The sequence below is a fragment of the Chelonia mydas genome, chromosome 27 (genome assembly GCF_015237465.2).
Source record: "Chelonia mydas isolate rCheMyd1 chromosome 27, rCheMyd1.pri.v2, whole genome shotgun sequence".
Lineage (NCBI taxonomy): Eukaryota > Metazoa > Chordata > Testudines > Cheloniidae > Chelonia > Chelonia mydas.
In genome coordinates this window covers 8,071,052-8,090,690 of record NC_057860.1, presented here as the reverse complement: position 1 = coordinate 8,090,690, position 19,639 = coordinate 8,071,052, and the positions used below count along the sequence as shown (strand labels likewise).

Sequence of the window (19,639 nt, the reverse complement as noted above, 5' to 3'; positions counted from 1 at the left end):
CGGGCCCATGCCCAGGAGTCACATGATTGCCCAGAACCCGAGGCTACGTCTACACTACAGGCCCTACACCCAGCTGTGCCATTATAGAGCAGACGCGTCCTACTTGATTTTCCGCCCACCGCAGTTAATCCACCTCCCCGACCAGTGGCAGCTAGGTTGACGGAAGAATTCTTTTGTACACCTAGCTGCATCTACGCCAGGGGTCAGGTCGACCTAACTAGGGCGCCCAGGGGTGAGATTTTTTCCACACTCCCGGGGGACAGTGAGGTCTATCTAAATGTTAAGTACAGAGCAAGGCTGAGCTCTCGTTTAAAAAAATAAAATAGAAAGTAAAACATCAGCCTGAATCTGCAGAGAGCCTGGAACGATAGCTCAGAGGAGCTCAATGGGGTGTTAACTCCACGACTCACCGCCCTGGAGCACCCTGCCAGTGCCCAACCAGCAGAGGACTCTGCAGGTAGTCTGACCATCCCCCCCAAGCAGATACGCCCAGCTGCTGGAGTGAGGAAGGGCCCAGTGGGGCCAAGCCATGGAGGGTGGGGCCATGAGTACGAAGCTAGGAGGGTTGTGCCTACGGCCCAGATTGTCTTTTGCCAGTTCTGCTTTCCCTGGACCCACAAGGGGGAAGGAATAGAAAGCCTCAGATCTCCCCCTTCCCCAAGAAAAAGCAGCGTCAACCCCACCCTCGAATTGCAAGGGACTTACGGAGGCGGCTTGGTGGGTCGCCCGTCGAACTTGTCCTTGAGCTGGCGTTCTGCCTTGGTGAGGGTGGAGCGCGTGACGCCCTCCTCGAGGTTCATCTCTGGGTGCTTCTGGATGTAATCCCGCATGATCTCCTGTGGACGGCAAAGCAGCCAGCGGGTTAAGGGGGCCGAGCCGACGCCCGCCAGCACGGGGAGGGGAGGAGGAGAGAAGCCAGTCACCTCCCTATGCCTCGCCCACCTGTCCTCCCTTTCGAGAGGCGATGGATCCCAAGCTCTACGGTGGAAGGCTCTGAGCTACCTGGGCTGTGGGCTAGCCCCACAATGAGTGGAAGGAGGGGGCCTACGTCCCTCAACAACAACCCCTCAGGCTGATTACAGAGAGGGGCTGGCCGGCTCCCGGAACGCCCCTCGGCTGGTGGCCGGGAGGTAGCGCCCGTCGGGCCGGGGAGAAGATGGAGGGGAACTGGTGACTGTTCCCTACCTCGTACTCCTTTCGCTGTTCCAGGGCCTTATGAATCCATTTCAGCCTCTTTTTGTCGGAGAGTTGAGACCACTGCTTGCCCAGCGCGTCCTTCACCTCCTTCGTGGTGGCCTGAAAACCCAAAGCCAGAGGTGAGGGCACAGGGGGGGAAATGCGGGCCCCGCCCGCCCTCTCTCCCGCCTGGGATGGCGGGGCAGCGAGCCGAGCTCGCGGGGACGTGGGAGGGGAGTCGCCTTTGCGCTGGGGATCTCACTGCTCTGGGTTGTGCAACGGGGCTCGGCACCTCTCTGGGAAACACAGCGATCCTGGGCTTGCTCACTGCACCATCCTGCCCCTATGCGCTGTGTCCATTCCCTTACCTCTGTCCGGACAGCACAGGACTTCTGCTTGGAGCCTCTTCCTTCAGGCCCCCTCCCATCCCTGGCTTCTCTCCCCCTCCTCCCATGGTGTAAAGACACACACACACAGACACCACATCTCTACGAGGAACTCACATCTGGGCGCACTTTCAGGTAGATTTTCTTCTCGTGATTGTACCACAGCTGTTGGGGGGTCTTGGGTTTCTCAGGGACGTCCGACTTCTTAGCGTTCTGAATAAGATCTGGGTGGTCTTCCCTGCACGCAGCGAGGACAAGAAGGTGGGGGGGGGGGGGGGCGAGCGTCAGAGGCAGCGAAAGGAAGAAACAGACTCTGATCAACCGGGTCCCACACTGGAACATCTCGGCCCGGAACCTAAGAGGGCCACACCGAGGCCTAGAACCTCAAAAGGTATTTAGGCTCCTAACGTCCATTGATTTTAATGAAAGTCAGCAGCCTAAATGCCTTTGAGGATCATGGCCCTAGTGGCTTCGGAAAAGGCTCAAGAAGAGAGTCAGGGGATCACAGGAATTGGAGCTAGAAGAGATCGAGTCCATGCTGAAGTGGGGGGCCAAAGCAGGATCCCTTTAATGTATTTAAGGACCTCATCAACTGGGCCCCCATCATTCTCTTGATGGGAGATAGACCCACAGGTGGTTCCCTAATGTCTGCACTCTAGGGCTGCTTTGTCAGAGAAAGAGCCTTCTCCTGACCCGCCTGCCCCAGCCCAGGGCCCCAGGACTCCCAGCTTGAGCGCCAAGGAAACCATTCCGATTCAGCCTTCCTTTCCTTTTGTTAACCCCCTGTTTTGTGCTGTTCCTCCTCGTTGTACCCCCCACAAAGGGCTCCTCCCTCTGTGGGTGTTACCCGGAAATGCTCATCATCCCCGATTAGTTGGGACGAACACGGCTAGAGATCGCCCCGGGGCCGGTCGGTGTCTTACCTGAATCTTGCCAGGTTCCGCTCAAACTCCTGCTTCTCCCGCTGGAAGTCCTGGATGTATTTCATCTGGGAGGGACAAAGGAGATGGGGCATTAACAGGGGCGGGGAGCCAGCGGAGTCCTCTGTACAGCTGCCCAGCAGAGGAAGGGGAGTCCCGTGTGCTGGGAGGCTGGTGCCCAGTCATCTCGGCCAGCCCTGCAAATGAAGTGTTTGACCCCTGCAAAGCGCTGAGCACCATGGCTTCTACAGGGGTCCATAGGAGTTCAGAGCTCGCAGGACCTGCAGGATCGGACCCAGAAACGGCAGCTAGGGGCTGAGATTTTCCAAGCTGCCTAAGGGGGGTTAGATGCACAAATCCCATTCATCCTATGGGGCACTGAACGCCCTGGGAAGCGACAGAAAGATCCCAACCTGGCCATTGTCTACAGCAAAGCAGACCGCGGCCTGGTTTCAGGCCACAAGGCCCTGGCACCAGGTAGTCGGAGGGGATGTTTATCGCTGTCCCACGTCACGTCGATACACAGTTTAGCACCGAGGCGTCTGCGGGGACAGGTTAGGGCTTGAACATAAAGCGAATGGCGCATGCAGCTGCCACTCCAATGGAACGTCTGACCCAGCCGGGTGGGTGACCGCTGGGTTGGGGCGGCCGCTGGGTCACGGCACGGGATGGATTGAGCCAGGGCTGACCTCTTGGGTGGAGCCAACATTTCACGTGAAGATCTTAAACTGTCACAGCAACGGGTCAGTTCCTAACCTCTTCCGACTGCAGGGCAAACCTTCCCCGGGGGACCTAGAGCAGGGCAGTGTCACTGAGTCCCCAGAGGAGCAGCCTGGACCCGGAGCTCATTTGGCCGAGGAGTGCCGGGCGCACATTTATCCCTGAAGCCTAATGAGGATCAATTAACGTTGTAACCGTTTTACTGCCGACGATTTCAGTGGAAAAATTAGGGGGTGGAGCTTGGATACCACCCATCTCCTCACCATACACCCTCCCCCCCACCCCGCACAGATCCCAGACTCTAGGAAATACCGAATGCTCGGGGGGAAGGGAAGGGAATCTTAAGAGCACAAAAGGTTTAAACATATAATACCACCTAGCTCTTTTTATAGTACTGTTCGTTCAACGATCTCAAAGCGCTTTACAAAGGAGGTCAGTGTCATCATCCCCATTGTACAGACGGGGGAAACTGAGGCACAGAGCAGTGACGTGACTTGCCCAAGGTGATCCAGCAGGCCAGCGGCTGAGCCAGGAATAGAAATCACGGCTCCCGTGTCTCAGCCCAGTATTCGATCCAGCAGGTCACACTGCCTCCCTGAACATGCCCTGTCCTAAGGACTTGTGGCCCACCTGAACCCTAATCCTGTGTGGGCAGACTCCAGAGCCTGTCCAGGCCCCCTCCCCGCCCCAAAACTGACTACAGGGGGATCTGGCTGCATGGAGCACAGGATCAGCTCCTAAGTCGAGTGCGTGCGTGCAAGAGAGAGAAGCTCCCAAATCCCACATTCTGTAGCTTCACGTACCTTTTTCTTTTCGGGGAGCTCCTTGTATTTCTTGGACAGGATTTTGGTCAGATCCAGGTTGCTCATTTCAGGGTGCAGCTTGGCGTATTTGGCTCGCTTCTCCATGAAGAAGCGGAAGTAGGGTGTCAGGGGCTTCTTGGGGAAATCGGGGTGTTTCTGAGGGAAAGAGGACAATTAAAAAAATACATCCCTATGCACACCATGTGCCTGTAAGGGGACGGATGGCCCAATGGTTCGGGCACCAGCCTGGGACTTGGGAGACCCGGTTCAGTTCCCAGCTCTGTCACAAACCCCTTATGAGACCTGGGGCAAGTCACTTAGTCTGTCTGTGCTTCGGTTCCCCATCTGTGACGGGGGAGAGGGGAGAACAGCACTGCCCTGCCTCACGGGGGTTGTGAGGATACACACACAGCAGGCTGTGAGGTGCTCCGTGCTATGGTAATGGGACCCATACGAGTACCTAAGACAGATAAATAACAATCCTTCAGATTTATCAAGGCCGCAAGAGGCTCCCCTAGGTTCTCCAAAACCATTTACACACACTAATTAGGCCTCACGGCCCCTCTCATGAGGTGGGTACTGTTGTCGTATTAAAGATGGGGAAAAGGAAACTAAGGCACAAAATGGGGAAGTGATTTGACGCACGCTGAGAGTCAATTAGAACCCGGGAGTCTTGACTCCCATTTTGTGTTGTAGCCACTAGACCACGTTGCCTCCCAGAGCCAATTCGTGGCCCCCTGCTCTAAACTTAGACACAGATTATCAACAACACACCCATGCCTGTTGTATGCAGTTCACATGGTCACCATATGTGGCTATTGCCCAGAGCTTTCCACCTCCAACGGGCTTTACAAACTTTAGCTAACTAATCCTCCACGCCTTGGGAAGCACGTCAGTGTTATCTGTCAGAATGAAGCAAAATTTTCCCCACAGAGTTAGCCCTGGAATGGCCCAGTAAATCAACTAGTCTATTTCCCTGCCAGAGAATATCACATACGGGAGACTTGACATGTGATGCATTTTATTGGACTCCAATACAGAAGACAACTCCCGCTCCTCCAAACGATGGTTAAGGCAATTCTGCTGCCCCCTGCTGAGATCCGCCAGCCTGGACAGGGTGGAAGACGAGACCCCATTTGTTGGCCCCGTCCTGATTACCTACCTTGAGCTTTTTGCCCTTGTAAGGATTCTTTACATGTTCCTCAGCATCCATGATCAGTTCTGTCAGCGTTCGGAATTTCCTCACCTACAAGAATAAGCAGGGATCAGTTCCGACGACAGATCAAACAGCGCCACGCTGATAACAGATCGACAGATCACAAGCCGTGGGGGGTGCGGGGGTCGCAGCGTTGCAATTTGTACAGCGCCGAACGCTTTGATGCTAAACCCTACAACCCTCGACACTTCAATAATAATGCTGTGGCTCATGGTTTGAGCCCTCCCGCAAGCATCCCTGGGAGACAGGTGAGTGTCATCCCCCCTCTGCAGAGGGGCATAGGGCAAAGAGTAGGGGAAGGGACTTGCCCACAGTGGGCCACTGGCTGAGCCAGAGCTGGGGGAGAAAGTTAACACAAATGACTGAAAAACCCAAGTCTTGTGGCTGGGTAATCAGACTTTGGTTGTTTAGGTAGGTGAGGAAGGGGACTCGGGAATTCCTGGCTCCCACGCCCCTGTTCAGCCCACTCACTCCCCTGTGCTACACAAAGCCCTGGCCCTATAGCACGAGCTTCAGGAGAGAGTCCACGGTCGTCACGTCAAACGCGCGGAGGTTACCTCGGTGGAGATCTCCATCCACTTCATCTTGCACATCTCGCCAGAGAAGTCCTTGAAGGCCACTTTGTCCCAATCCAGATGGGACTCAGTGGTTTTGAATTTGCTGCCGTCGTTGGAGGGCAGGTTGCCTTTCATGCTCTCCAGCAGGGTCAGCATGTCCTCCTGGGACCAACGGTCTGAGCAAGGAAGAAAACAAATGATCGAAACTGTATCGCAGCCAGCTGGCCCTCCCTGAGGCTGGAGGACACACAGCTCTGCATGGAAGCTTTTTACTGAGCTCCAGCCCTTTAACCCAATGCAGCCACAAGCAGGATAGCACCCCAGCACCCAGACTTGACCAGCTTGCAACCAGCCTCCCCTTTAGAACAGCAGCCCAGCATGCAGAGACTACAGATCCCAGCAGGCAATTCTCCACTGTAATGCAGACAGACTGGACGATTAGGGTGATCACCAGCGATATTTCCATCCTCTTCTAAAGGCCAAAACTTCCCAGCTCAGGCCAAAATTTCACTCGGCATGAGCCAGAGGGGTTTTTTTTGGTTTTAAAGCCACAGACGACAAGCTGGTAGCTATTACTATGCAAGGGCTGAGGGCTGTTTCTTTGACACAATAAGGCAAGACTTTATCTGATGGCCTCTTGCAAGAATGTTCTCTTTCCAAGGGATGTTTTTAGCTCTCTCTGCACAGCAGGCTGGCAAACCCGGGAAGCCTCCCCCAAATTAAAAAGGGAGGCCTAGGGGCACTGGAAAGCCATGGCTACAGCACTTCCAGAGGCTCGGAAGAGCTCAGTTTATGCCATACTAGAGCTTAGCAGAGGTCCACAGTCGTGGTCCCCCAGTGCAGGGAGCCCCTATGGCTGGAGCAGAGCCAGCTCCACAGGAGGACGGGGTGCAGGGGCAGTTCTAAAGGAGCATCGGGACCATGGCACTCTCACAACCCGGCTACTCTGCACCCTGGCAAAGCTCCATGGGACACCAGTTAGAGCAACCGGAACCTGCCCCTGCAGCCTTCTGAATAGGGGAGGCACAAACTGGCTCCCCTCTGCCCCCTGGACAGAGATAAATTCCACTCCCCCGCTAAGACTGTCTAAGGGCCAGCCCCATTGCTCTGTGTTACTGCATTGCCAGGCAGATGCTCAGCAGCAGCCGGCCGGCGTAGGGGGGCAATCACCAAACCTGCATGCTGCCCGCTGGAAGAAGCAGGAAGCTCCCAGGGAGGGAGGCGAAGGGGGCAGCTGAGAGGCCGGGCAGAATGCACAGCTAGGAGCTTGGAAGGTTTGTTTCTAATGCTCCCACAGCACCTCGGCTGACAGAAGTCAGAGCCAAAGGGGAAAAGGACCCACGTAATGCAGGTCCCTGGGGAATGGCTCTGGGGCACCGAGATCCCACTATTTATGGGTTTTCTTCCTGACATTCAGCCCACGTTTTCCTTTGCTCAGTTTTATCCCATCCCCCCGCCCTCGAACCAACCCAAGCAATTCCCCCATCCCCTCCCCAGGCCCTGAAAAGAGGCCTGCAAATACTGACTTGAAAAATCTAAGCATTATAGAGTGATCCCCGCTGAGCGCCCCAGAGAGCAGGGGGTGAGGGAGACATCAACGCTCAGGGGCTACAATGCACAGCCTCAGCAGATGAAGAGCTACTCTGCGTGCAGTGGGGAGCAGACCTCCAACACCCCCTCCCACAATACAACAGGGGCCTCGCTTATCCACATCTGCAGAGAGCAGTGTGTTGCAGGCTAACCCGTGTGCTCTGAAGCCACTGCTTTAAGAGCGGCCGTTTCCATTCTAACTCCCTCTTTCGTGAGCACTGGCCCTTGACGCGGGTAAATGGACTGCATAACCCACATGCAATTCACAAGAAGGCAGGCTTGGATTCAGAGCTCGAAGTGAGGATGTACACGAATGAAAACTGGGAGAGACTGCACCCTGGAGAAGCAGACAGTTAAACGTCATTCTCTTCCTTGGTTGTTTCTCTCAGCAATCAACACACGCACAGAACTACTGGGTTATGCGGGAGATCTGACCACATGATCAGAATGGTCCCCTTGAATCTATGGAGAGATCTCTGAAGCTGGCTGAAGAGATCTCTGAGCCATTAGCAATTGTCTTTGAGACCTCATGAAGGGCGGGAGAGATCCTAGAGGGCAAATATAGCACCTAGCTATAAAAAGGGGAATAAGGACAACCCGGGGAATTACAGACCAGTCAGAACCCGGGGAATTACAGACCAGTCAGCTTAATTTCGGTACCCAAAAGATAATGGAGCAAATAATCAAACAATCAGTTTGTAAACACCTAGAAGATAACAAGGCGGTAAGTAAGAGTCAACATGGATTTGTCAAGAACAAATCATGTCAAACCAACCTAATACCCTTCTTTGACAGGGTAACAGTCCTTGAGGCTTGGGGGGGAAGCGGTAGACGTGATACAAGTCAACTTTAGTAAGGCTTCTGATACTGTCTCACACGACCTTCTCATGAGCAAACTAAGGAAATACAGCCTGTACGAACCAACTCTAAGGGGGTGCACAATCGGTTGGGAAAACTGTACTCAGAGAGTAATCATCAATGGTTCACAGTCAAACTGGAAGGGAATAGCAAGTAGGGTCCCACAAGGATCTGTCCTGGGTCCGTACTATTCAACATCTTCATAAATCATGTGGATAATGGCACAGAGAGCACACTTATAAACTTAATGGACAATACTAAGTTAGGAGGAGTTACAAGCACTTTGGAGGACAGGATTAGAAATCAAAATTATCTTGACAAGCTGGAGAAATGGTCTGAAATAAACAGGAAGAAATTCAATAAGGACAAACGCAAAGTATTTCAAGTAGGAAGGAATAATCACTGGCACAGATACAAAATGGGAAATGACTTCCTAGGAAGGAGTACTGCAGGACAGGATCGGGGGGGTTATAGCAGATCACAAACTAAATGAGAGTCAACAGAGTTATACTGTGGCAAAAAAAGCAAACATCATTCTCAGATGTATTAGCAGGAGTGTTGTAAGCAAGACACAAGATAATTCTTCCACTCTGTTAAGGCCTCAACTGGGATATTGTGTCCACTTCTGGGCATCGTACTTTGGGAAAGATGTGGACAAATTGGAGAAAATCCAGAGGCAACAAAAATGACAGAAGGTCTAGAAAACAGGACCTATGAGGAAAGACTGAAAAAACAGGGTTTGTTTACTCTGGAAAAGGGAAGACAGAGAGGGGGCACAATAAAAATCTTTAAGTGCGCAAAAGGTTGCTATAAAGAGGAGGGTGATAAATTGTTCTTCTTAACCACTGAGGACAGGACAAGCAGCAATGGGCTTAAATTGCAGCAAGGGAGATTTATAAGTTAGGAAGTTTTTCCTAAGGTCTAATTGTCAGGGTGGTTAAGCACTGGAACAAATTACCTAGGGAGGTTGCAGAATCTCTGTCACTGGAGGTTTTTAAGAACAGGCTAGACAAGCCCCCGCCAGGGATGGTGCAGATCAGCCGTTCTCAACTAGGGGTCCGAGGCCCCCTGGGGGGCCGCAAGCAGGTTTTAGGGGGGGCCACCCAGTAGGGCCAGCATTAGACTCATTGGGGCCCAGGGCAGAAAGCCAAGGCCCTGCTTGTCCCAAGCCCCACCACCTGGGGCTGAAGCTGAAGCCTGAGCAACTTAGCTTTGTGGGGCCCTCTGTGGTGTGGGACCCCAGCCAATTGCCCTACTTGCTGCCCCCTAAGGCTGGCCCTGGCTTTTATAGGCAGAAAACCAGTTGCTGTGGCCTGGGGGGGAGGCCGTGGAGTTTTTATAGGGAAGAAAACGTTAATTAAATATCTCTCTCTACAGTAAAGTTAAACGGAAGTTTCTGGGACATCACAGCTACTGGGAATCTTATGGAAGTCCCACTTTGTCCACAAAGTTGCATTCCTGGGCATGCCCAGCAAATCCTGGAGGAGTCTGGATTTTCACAAAGGGTGCAAGTAAAGATATGAAAACAAGCACATGGGTTTTTGGTATTTCTCTGCCAAGTCTTCTGTGTTGTTTCTATATTCTAAGATTTGTACTTCAGCTCTGACTCAAAGCCTGTGGGGAAGCTGCCCACTGATTTCAGTGAAAGCTTGATCAGACCCTCTATTCAAAACCACCTTCCACTATGCAGCTCACCTTTCGAAGGCTTTTGATTTTAAGTGAAGGGTTGCAGAATTTTTACCCTCAACATGGGATAAAACTGAGGTTTGCAAAGCCCTGTATGGGATAAGGACACCTAATTCCCATGAAAATTAAAGGGAATTAAAAGTTCAGATCTCCTGAGATTTTCAGAGCTGGCCATCCTAAACATTGGCTGTTAACAATCTGATCTCTTCAGCATTTGGAAAATTAACAGCTGTGAACTTTGCCTACCATTTTAATCAATTACATGTTAAAATATATTGGTTAGACTCCAAATTCCAGATCAAGGTAACATTTACATTCATATACTGCTTTCAATCCGCACCCATCAGCGTCAAGAGTTTTACGCAAAGAGCCAACCACGGTCCTTAATATCACACAGCAGACGTTAACAGGACAATAGTGAGGCCTAAGCCGACCTCATGTGTACCTCTTGCATCTGGCTTCCGGGGTGCACCGTAATGGATTTCCCTGCTCCATTCTTGGGAACGGCCAGTTGATGGAAACTACAGAAATCCTGCGCTCCTCTCAACCACCCAACGCCAGTCCTTGTGTAAATGCACGCAATTCCACTGAAATCAATGCACCTGATTCTACTAGGGCATTGAAATAAACTTACCTGATTATACCAGGGCATATTTGGTTCAGAAAGCAGGATCTTTGTACGTCCCCAAGTCCTTGCACGCCCCTTAGATTTGTTGCTGCAGAATCTCCCCTCAAAGCACTCCCCATTTAGCCTCCATTCACCTCCATTTTGGTGGCAGACTGAGGGGGAGGAGGGCTGTGTGTGTGTATGTGATTTTAAGGTCGGCTAAATTCTGTGTCTGTCCAATCTTGACAATTTCCCTTTCACAGCCGCACTACACCTGTTACAGTTAATCAAACGAGCTACCCGACAGACCCGCATGGCTCATTGATATGCATTTTGTGTTGCTACGTTATCAGATCCACCACCCCAGAGCAAACTGTGCCTTATATCAGATGCTTCGACGGAATGCAGCGGCCAACTAAGCAATGATGTACATGGGCTGCCGTGGGTGGGCGGGTGGGTGTGTTTTGCAGGGAGAATTTCCGCAGCTCCCTACGTGTGATGATCCACACCCTGAAGCATGGGATCTGATTTTCCATGACACTATCTTAGCTTGCACAGCTACAACTTCTGGGCTCTGATTTGGCAGCCTTCTAGTCCCCAGGATTCACAGGGAGCTTGGTTATGTGTGCAAGGAATGGATGGGAGTCGGCTCTTTCATCATTCGTGGTGGGGGTGGGTCCAGTATTGGTCTTTATGTTTTTCCAAGGGCTTTTGAAAGCGCTTCAAGGTAGCCATTTTCAGGGCAAAATTAACACAGGGAGCCTGATTCTGACCGTATCAGTGAGAATTATTATTATTTATTTGCGGTATCGTAGCGCCCAGGAGCGCTAGTCCTGGCCCAGGCTCACACTGTGCTAAGGGCTATCCAAACACGCTTTTTTCTACTCGGATTTGTACGTGTGTGGGGCTAAACCCACTTTTTAAAAAAAAAAAAAAAAACCCAAACTGAAAATTGGATTACCTAGGAGCTGGGGGCCTCTAGGTGGAGGCTTGAGTCAATCCAGCCCCGATGTGAACAGCTGCAACTCCAGCAAAGTCAATGAAGCTGCACTCGACCACGTCAGGTATGGATCGGATCCCGTATTTTTTGTTTGAACGTTACAATCATGACACCCAACCAATCAAAGTTGGCCTCGATTTTGAATTTCCTGACTGGCATCCATAAACTAGTCAGCCAGGCCCCTTTCTCCATCCACAACCGCACGGAGTGGGGCTGGAGCATCAGCCTTAACTCTGCCAGTTTTAGTGGCCCCTTTAAAGGTTAAATAATTGTACTGAGCGGCCCCAGGAAAGGACTAGCAGAAAGCACGGTCTGAAGGTCAACTCCACGTACGGATTCTGGATTTGCTCTAACTGCTAGGTACATTTTATTACATCACAACGAAGGCACCTTTCTAATTTTTAAACGCTGTTAGAAAGACTCATACAAGTACTTAACTACACACACACACACGTAAGTAGTCTCACTGGGATTACTCAGGCTCAGATCTTTGCAGGATTTTGGGGGGCGGGTACACACAGAAGATCTCAAAGCACAGATCCCTTTCAGAGGGGGAAAGCCTGGGCACCAGGGCTGCTCTCACCTTGATTCTTGGGAGCTGTCATTTCCAAGTCTGTAGGGCAATCGGCTTCTCCGTTCATTCTCCACCTGTCTGACCCAAGGGCGATCCCTTTTTGGGTCTCTCCTGCTGCCTCTCAAACTACCTTAAATCAACCAAGCTTCACTCTAAAATCAAACAGAAACCAGAGCTATAAACTCTGCTTGCAGAAAACTTGTCCTCCCTGGTCTCCGGACCATCCCAACGGTGGAGCTGAAACCTCTTCTCCGAATTAAAAAGGGACCCTTTCCCCAATCGCAACAAGAGCCAGGAGAACTCAGCTAACTGCTCCCCGGAAAAATTGCATCGTGTTGCCAAAAGGCTGGGTAGGTTAAGGACGGGGCAAGGCGTCCAAGGGCCCTGCTTTCCTCCAGCTGAGGGAAGCGCTAGAGCATGGAGGAGTGGGACTCTGAAGGTCTAGCCGTGCCCCCACCCTCCAGTAGACTCCTCCCATCCTTGTCTCTATGCACACTGCAGAGGACCCCACCCTGAACTCCTGACCTCTTCCTCCTCTCCCCTGTGGGAAGGGGGACCCAGAGGAAGGCCAACCCCAGAGACAGGGGGAAACAATGGGAGCCCGACCCCTTTTCATAGACCCATAAGTCAGAGAGCCCGGAAACTCCTCCCAACAAATGGGGAGGGGGCGCTGGGCAGGGGCATGGGAGACATCCTCAGGTATGGGGGTCAGAAGGATGGGGGAGCTGAGATCGAGGGAGGGGGCTGGGCTGTGATGAGGCAGCAGAAGGACCCCCAGGCAAGGGGAGGGAGACGGCTGGTATTGTGGGGGGCGGGAGCAGAAAGACCTCCAGGGGCCAGGATGGAGGGGGAGAGGGCTGAGCTGAGGGAGAGGGAAACATAGACACAGACAGGCAGGGGGAGGAGGAAACCAGGATCACGTGGGGGGGGGGGGGCGAGAGGGATCCCCAGGAGGAGGGGGAGGAGCAGCAGGCTGGTATGGGGGTGGGGGGGGAGGAAGCAAAGGGATCCCCAGGCAGAAGGAGGAGCAAGCTAGGATGGCAGAGGGAGAGACAGAGGGATCCCCAGACTGGGGAGGAGGAGCTGGACTGGGATCATGGGGAGGGAAGGAAGGAGGGATCCCCAGACAGAGGAGGAGGAGAAGAGCAGGATGGGGGAGGGTAAAGGGAATCTCAAGCACGAGAGTTGGGGCTGGGTCGGGATCATGGTGGGGGAACCAGAGGGCTCCCCAGGCAGGGGAGGGGCAGGCCAAGAGGAGAGGGAAATCCTCAGGGGCAGAGGGAGGTGCATGGAGGGAAGGGCGGACCAGGATGGGGAAAGAGATCCCCAGGTGGGAGGAGGAGCAGGCCAGGATGTGGGGGAAAGACCTCCGGGGCAGAGGGAGGGGCAGGCCCGGATGGCGCGCGGGGGGTGGGGGTAGGCTGGGATCGTGGGGGGGAGGCTCATCCTGGGGCGGAAGGAGGGGCAGATCCCTGGAAGGGGGGAGGGGCAGGCTGGGATGGGGGGCAGATCCCCAGGCGCAGAGAGGGGCAGATCCCCAGGCGGGGGGAGGGGCAGCCCGGGATTGGCGGGGCAGATCCCCGGGATGGGGGGAGGCGGGAGCAGGCCGGATTGGGGCGGAGGAGCAGATCCCTGGGATGGCGGGGGGAGGAGCAGGCCAGGATGGGGGGGGGGCAGATCCCTGGGGTAGTGGGGGGGAGGAGCAGACCGGGATGGGGGGGGGCAGATCCCTAGGGTGGCGGGGGGGAGGAGCAGGCCGGGATGGGGGGGGGAGATCCCCGGGGTGGCGGGGGGAGGAGCAGGCCAGGATGGGGGGGGGGCAGATCCCCGGGGTGGCGGGGGGAGGAGCAGGCCGGGGTGGGGGGGGGGCAGATCCCCGGGGTGGCGGGGGGAGGAGCAGGCCGCGATGGGGGGGGGGGCAGATCCCCAGGATGGCGGGGGGGAGGAGCAGGCCGGGATGGGGGGGGGCAGATCCCCAGGGTGGCGGGGGGGAGGAGCAGGCCAGGATGGGGGGGGGCAGATCCCCAGGGTGGCGGGGGGGAGGAGCAGGCCGGGATGGGGGGGGGGCAGATCCCCAGGGTGGCGGGGGGGAGGAGCAGGCCGGGATGGGGGGGGGCAGATCCCCAGGGTGGCGGGGGGAGGAGCAGGCCGGGAAGGGGGGGGCAGATCCCCGGGGTGGCGGGGGGAGGAGCAGGCCGGGAAGGGGGGGGCAGATCCCCGGGGTGGCGGGGGGAGGAGCAGGCCGGGAAGGGGGGGGCAGATCCCCGGGGTGGCGGGGGGGAGGAGCAGGCCGGGATGGGGGGGGGCAGATCCCCGGGGTGGCGGGGGGGAGGAGCAGGCCGGGATGGGGGGGGGGGGCAGATCCCCAGGATGGCGGGGGGAGGAGCAGGCCGGGAAGGGGGGGGCAGATCCCCGGGGTGGCGGGGGGAGGAGCAGGCCGGGAAGGGGGGGGCAGATCCCCGGGGTGGCGGGGGGAGGAGCAGGCCGGGAAGGGGGGGGCAGATCCCCGGGGTGGCGGGGGGGAGGAGCAGGCCGGGAAGGGGGGGCAGATCCCCGGGGTGGCGGGGGGGAGGAGCAGGCCGGGAAGGGGGGGGAAGATCCCCGGGGTGGCGGGGGGGAGGAGCAGGCCGGGAAGGGGGGGGCAGATCCCCGGGGTGGCGGGGGGGAGGAGCAGGCCGGGAAGGGGGGGGAAGATCCCCGGGGTGGCGGGGGGGAGGAGCAGGCCGGGAAGGGGGGGGAAGATCCCCGGAGTGGCGGGGGGGAGGAGCAGGCCGGGATGGGGGGGGGCAGATCCCCGGGGTGGCGGGGGGGAGGAGCAGGCCGGGATGGGGGGGGGGCAGATCCCCAGAGTGGCGGGGGGGAGGCAGATCCCCGGGGTGGCGGGGGGAGGAGCAGGCCGGGGTGGGGGGGGGGCAGAACCCCGGGGTGGCGGGGGGAGGAGCAGGCCGGGGTGGGGGGGGGGGCAGATCCCCGGGGTGGCGGGGGGAGGAGCAGGCCGGGGTGGGGGGGGGGGGCAGATCCCCGGGGTGGCGGGGGGGAGGAGCAGGCCGGGAAGGGGGGGGAAGATCCCCGGAGTGGCGGGGGGGAGGAGCAGGCCGGGATGGGGGGGGGCAGATCCCCGGGGTGGCGGGGGGGAGGAGCAGGCCGGGATGGGGGGGGGCAGATCCCCAGAGTGGCGGGGGGGAGGCAGATCCCCGGGGTGGCGGGGGGAGGAGCAGGCCGGGGTGGGGGGGGGGCAGATCCCCGGGGTGGCGGGGGGAGGAGCAGGCCGGGGTGGGGGGGGGGGGCAGATCCCCGGGGTGGCGGGGGGAGGAGCAGGCCGGGGTGGGGGGGGGGCAGATCCCCGGGGTGGCGGGGGGAGGAGCAGGCCGGGGTGGGGGGGGGGGCAGATCCCCGGGGTGGCGGGGGGAGGAGCAGGCCGGGGTGGGGGGGGGCAGATCCCCGGGGTGGCGGGGGGGAGGAGCAGGCCGGGGTGGGGGGGGGCAGATCCCCGGGGTGGCGGGGGGGAGGAGCAGGCCGGGAAGGGGGGGGGGCAGATCCCCGGGGTGGCGGGGGGGAGGAGCAGGCCGGGATGGGGGGGGCAGATCCCCGGGGTGGCGGGGGGGAGGAGCAGGCCGGGAAGGGGGGGGAAGAACCCCGGGGTGGCGGGGGGGAGGAGCAGGCCGGGATGGGGGGGGGCAGATCCCCGGGGTGGCGGGGGGGAGGAGCAGGCCGGGACGGGGGGGGGGGCAGATCCCCGGGGTGGCGGGGGGGAGGAGCAGGCCGGGATGGGGGGGGCAGATCCCCGGGGTGGCGGGGGGGAGGAGCAGGCCGGGGTGGGGGGGGAGGATCCCCACGTGCCCTGCGCAGCCCCTGCCCAAACGCAGCTCCGGCCAGCGCCAGTCTCCTCCTCCTCCAGGCAGCGGCAGCCGGGCGGGACCGACGCGCCAGCAGCTGCGCCTCCCTCCCCCACCCCCTCCGGGGAGAGCAGGCGGCCTCCTCCGCCGGGCGCCGCGGCCTCACCCCGCCGCCCGGAGCGGGGCCTGCCCCGACACCCCCCCCCCCCCCGGTACCGCGGCCGCCTCCGAGCCGCCGCCGCTCCCCCTCCGCCCCCACCCGGGGCTCGGCTCGGCCCCCGCGGCCGGATCGCTCCGCCGCCGCCCGCTCCCCGCCCGCCGGGGAGACCCGCGGCCGCTCGGCCTGCGCGGCGCCCCGCTCCGGTCCCCCCCGCGGAGACTCGGGCCCCCCCCCGGAGGCTCGGGCCCCCGCGGCGCTCTCCCCGCCCGGTTACCGGGCCAGGCCGGCTCGGCTCCCCGCGCGGCGGGCTCGGGCGGACAATGGCTGGCTCCGCCCGCCGGCTCCGCGGCTCGCCCCGCTCCGGCCCGGGGCGCTCGGCGGCCGCCGACGCGGAGCCGCCTCCCGAGGGCTCCAGGGCAGGAGGGGGCGGGCGGGGGCAGGACTCGCCGCGCCGGAGCCGCTGGGGGCAGGGGCGGAGGCGGGGGGCGCCGCCGCGGCGCTGGATGCCCGGCTGGGGGCGTCCGGGCAGCGCGTCCTCCCCGCACCGACCCCCGGGGAGCGCCGCTCCTCCGCCCAGCCCGGCCCGCCGGAGCCCCGCACCGCCCAGCCCGGCCCGGCGGGGGGCCGGAGCCCGGCGCCCGGCCGGCGGGTCGGCGAACCAGCCTGGGCACGCACCGGATGGCGGCGGCCGGGCGGGGACGGCGACCTCACCGGCCCCGGCGCGGAACTCACCGCCCCGGGGAGACAAACAAACACGCGAACAAACAACCGCCCAGCCCTGGAAACCTCCCCCCGGCCGCCGGCCGCCAGCCGCCCCGGGAGCCGCCCGGCCGGGGCCGCCCGCGTCCCCCTCCAGCCCCTCGTGCGGTCCCCCCCTGCACGCGGAGCGGCAGCGCCGGGCGGCAGCGCACACGAGGCGGCGGCGGGCTGGCGGGTTCCCCCTCCCCTACCGCCGCCGCGGCTGCTCCAGGGGGGTCCGGTTCCGCAGCAGCCCGGTTTCCACCCACCCCGCTTTGTAAGCCCCGATGCCCGGGCACGCCGAGGCTCATGCAGCCGCCGCTTCCTGCATGGCGAGATCCCCGGGCCTCCCCCCCTGCTTGCGGAGCGCGTGGAAAATCCGCCTCGATCTGCCCAGGCAGCCAGCGCAAAAATCTCCCCGCTTTACCACGCACAAAAAAACCCCGAGGCCCGCTGCCTCCGGCCCCCGATCGCCTTCTCCTTACCGAGTCAGCCGGGCACCAGCCGAGTCTGCAACCGGGGGGGAGAAGCAGCAGCTGCAGCCAACCGCGCCACCGGAGCCTGTGGAGGAAACAAAGCGCCTCCTCCAGCCCCAGATGGCGAACCAGAGCGTCGGCTAATGGCGAGCTCCACATGCGCTCCTGCTGCAGCAAAGCAGCCCGGTGCAGCAAGCGTTGCCTCGGATCGTGCCTTCTCCCCCCTCCCCCTGATCCGTCTCTCCCACCCGCCCTCCCTTGCAACAGGGGGCTGCATCGGGCGCGTTTACTGCTGGAGGTCGTGGGTTGTGGGGTTGGTTTTTTTTCCCCCCTTCCAAAATGCACCTACCTGCAAATCAGCCAGGCTGAAGAAGGAACTTGGGGGCTGCTTTTTTTGGGTGCTTTTAGCTGGGGAGCGCTGGTTGAATGCTAGCCAGCTCTGCAGCGCTGGCCCCGGGCGTGGACTCGCTCCAGTCCCCGCAGAGAGATTGCACTTCCCCCGCCTCCATCTCTCTGCTTTTTTCTTCCAATCAGCCGGGCTCTTTTCGCTCCTGGATCCTTAGCCAACCTCACAGCCCTTCACAAGTCTCCACTTTTCCATCTGCTCCCTAAACGGAATTGTCAGAGAGACCGTTCTCCTCTCCTCTTTTAACTCTCTCTTCTGGCTCTTACGGGGCTGCCTGTCTGTCTGTCTGTCTCTCTCACTCTCTCTGTGTGTGCGTGTTTATTGCTCTTTGCTTTTGCAACACTGTAGCCAAAAGAAGAGAGGAGGAGGGAGAAGGGAGAGACAGGGAAAGAGAAGGGAGGGAAAAAAAAAAACCAGCTTACATTTGCAACAATCCTCTTCAGGCGTTTGCAACAAGAGCCCCAACAATTCAAATGGTCGATTTCCTCTACAACCCACCTCGAATAGCACGCAGAAAGAGGGCCTGGGTTGTTGGATTTTTTTTTTAAAGTTCCAGCTCTGCCCAGAAATAAAATTCAGCTTTTCTCTGTACGGTTCCGGGGGCTGGGACAGACATTTGCACCAACGCAAAAGAAGGAAGCTGAACTAAACGGCAAGTGGCTGCGTTGTAAACAGGCTCACGGGGAAGAAGGAGACGGAGGAAGAAAATGGGGAGTTTTGTGGTGTGTCTCTTGCACCAGGAAATGCACAAACAGGTCTAGAGTGAAATTCACACTTTCCTCCCGGACTGGGTGAACCGCTGGATTTGTTAACGATACCGTGAAATTGACACTTGTATATTTCAGAGCCGGAGGGGGGCGGGTGAAGGGAGAGTTTTTCATTCCCCCCCCCCGTCCTCAATTTTTTTTAATATAATTTTTCCAACTCCACCTTTGTTGTTATGGGCGTCATCTGCTGCTAGCCAATCCCCTGTCTGGGATCTGCCTGTCAAATTAATGGCAATCCCAATAAGCAAGCGGCTCCTACAGACCAAAAAAAAAAAAAAAAAATTGCAATTAAGTGTTATGAGCTCTCTTGGGGGGGGGGAGGGTGGGTGGACCTGCTCTGAGGCCCATAAACGTTAGACAAGGAGGAGGGTTCTGCATGGTTTTGCTTTGGCTACCAATGCAGGGATTCCCACAACAGGATTTGCAATTGTTTTTCTGCCCTTTTGCATTAGATACGTTATACAGTATTGGAAAATCTAAAGGGGTTGTCAGACAGCACTGCTGAGTTTTGTTATCACAGATTAATGTCCATTAGTTTTAACATGGTGGTGGTGAGGTGGTAGCTAGGGAAGAGTTAAAGTACATTGGTGTAAACCAGAGAGAAGGTAGGTGAGGTCATATCTTTTATTAGATCAACTTCTGTTGGCGGAAGATACAAGCTTTTGAGCTACACAGATCTCTTCAGGTCTGGGAAAGGAACCAAAATATAATAGTATATTTAGGCCTTGTCTACACTAAGGAATTTAGAATAAAAATCTTACCCTTGTTAACTGGTGGGGAAAAACCAAAATTCTACAATTCCTTGGTGTAAAATACTGCCATCGGTTTTCGGCATGGTTCACTTCCTGCTCTAAAACTGTCATGTTTTGTCACGGAGGTGTGTGAAACAGCTGCTGTGTTTCACCCAGAGGCTAGCTGCCTTTTAAAGTGATCATTTTGGGTGAAACCTTAAAAACGTCGGTCTTGTCTGTTCTGCATAGGATGGGCCAAAATTTTAAATGAGGTGAAGGCCCCTTTCTTGGTGGATGCAACTTGTGTACACACACATATGAACCTGCTTGTGTGTGCCGTTAGATGAAGAATGGCAGTCGCACATCTTAATTGAGGCTAGAGCTGGGCTGGAGATGATCTTCCCATTCATGATTGGTTTAGAAGCTTTAAAA

The 19,639-nt window shown here is 57.8% G+C and overlaps 1 protein-coding gene across 5 annotated transcripts in view; it reads right to left on the bottom strand.

Moving 5' to 3' along the window:
* The window catches only part of UBTF (upstream binding transcription factor), a 32,543-nt gene extending 14,750 nt beyond the window's left edge, over window positions 1-17,793 (bottom strand). For 2 of the 5 annotated variants that reach the window (XM_037886847.2, XM_037886852.2), the window contains exons 1-9: window positions 17,653-17,792; window positions 12,103-12,245; window positions 5,779-5,954; window positions 5,168-5,251; window positions 4,006-4,161; window positions 2,486-2,550; window positions 1,680-1,800; window positions 1,186-1,296; window positions 706-836 (exon numbers count right to left, since the gene is read on the bottom strand). In XM_037886847.2, the coding sequence (XP_037742775.1) occupies window positions 706-836; window positions 1,186-1,296; window positions 1,680-1,800; window positions 2,486-2,550; window positions 4,006-4,161; window positions 5,168-5,251; window positions 5,779-5,954; window positions 12,103-12,160 (902 nt within the window). In that variant the 5' untranslated portion in view covers window positions 12,161-12,245; window positions 17,653-17,792. Of the gene's footprint in view, window positions 1-705; window positions 837-1,185; window positions 1,297-1,679; window positions 1,801-2,485; window positions 2,551-4,005; window positions 4,162-5,167; window positions 5,252-5,778; window positions 5,955-12,102; window positions 12,246-17,312; window positions 17,389-17,652 lie in introns of all 5 variants that reach the window. The other 3 variants (XM_037886851.2, XM_043536760.1, XM_037886848.2) reach the window with 2 other exon arrangements.
* Between the last annotated feature and the right edge of the window lie 1,846 nt (window positions 17,794-19,639).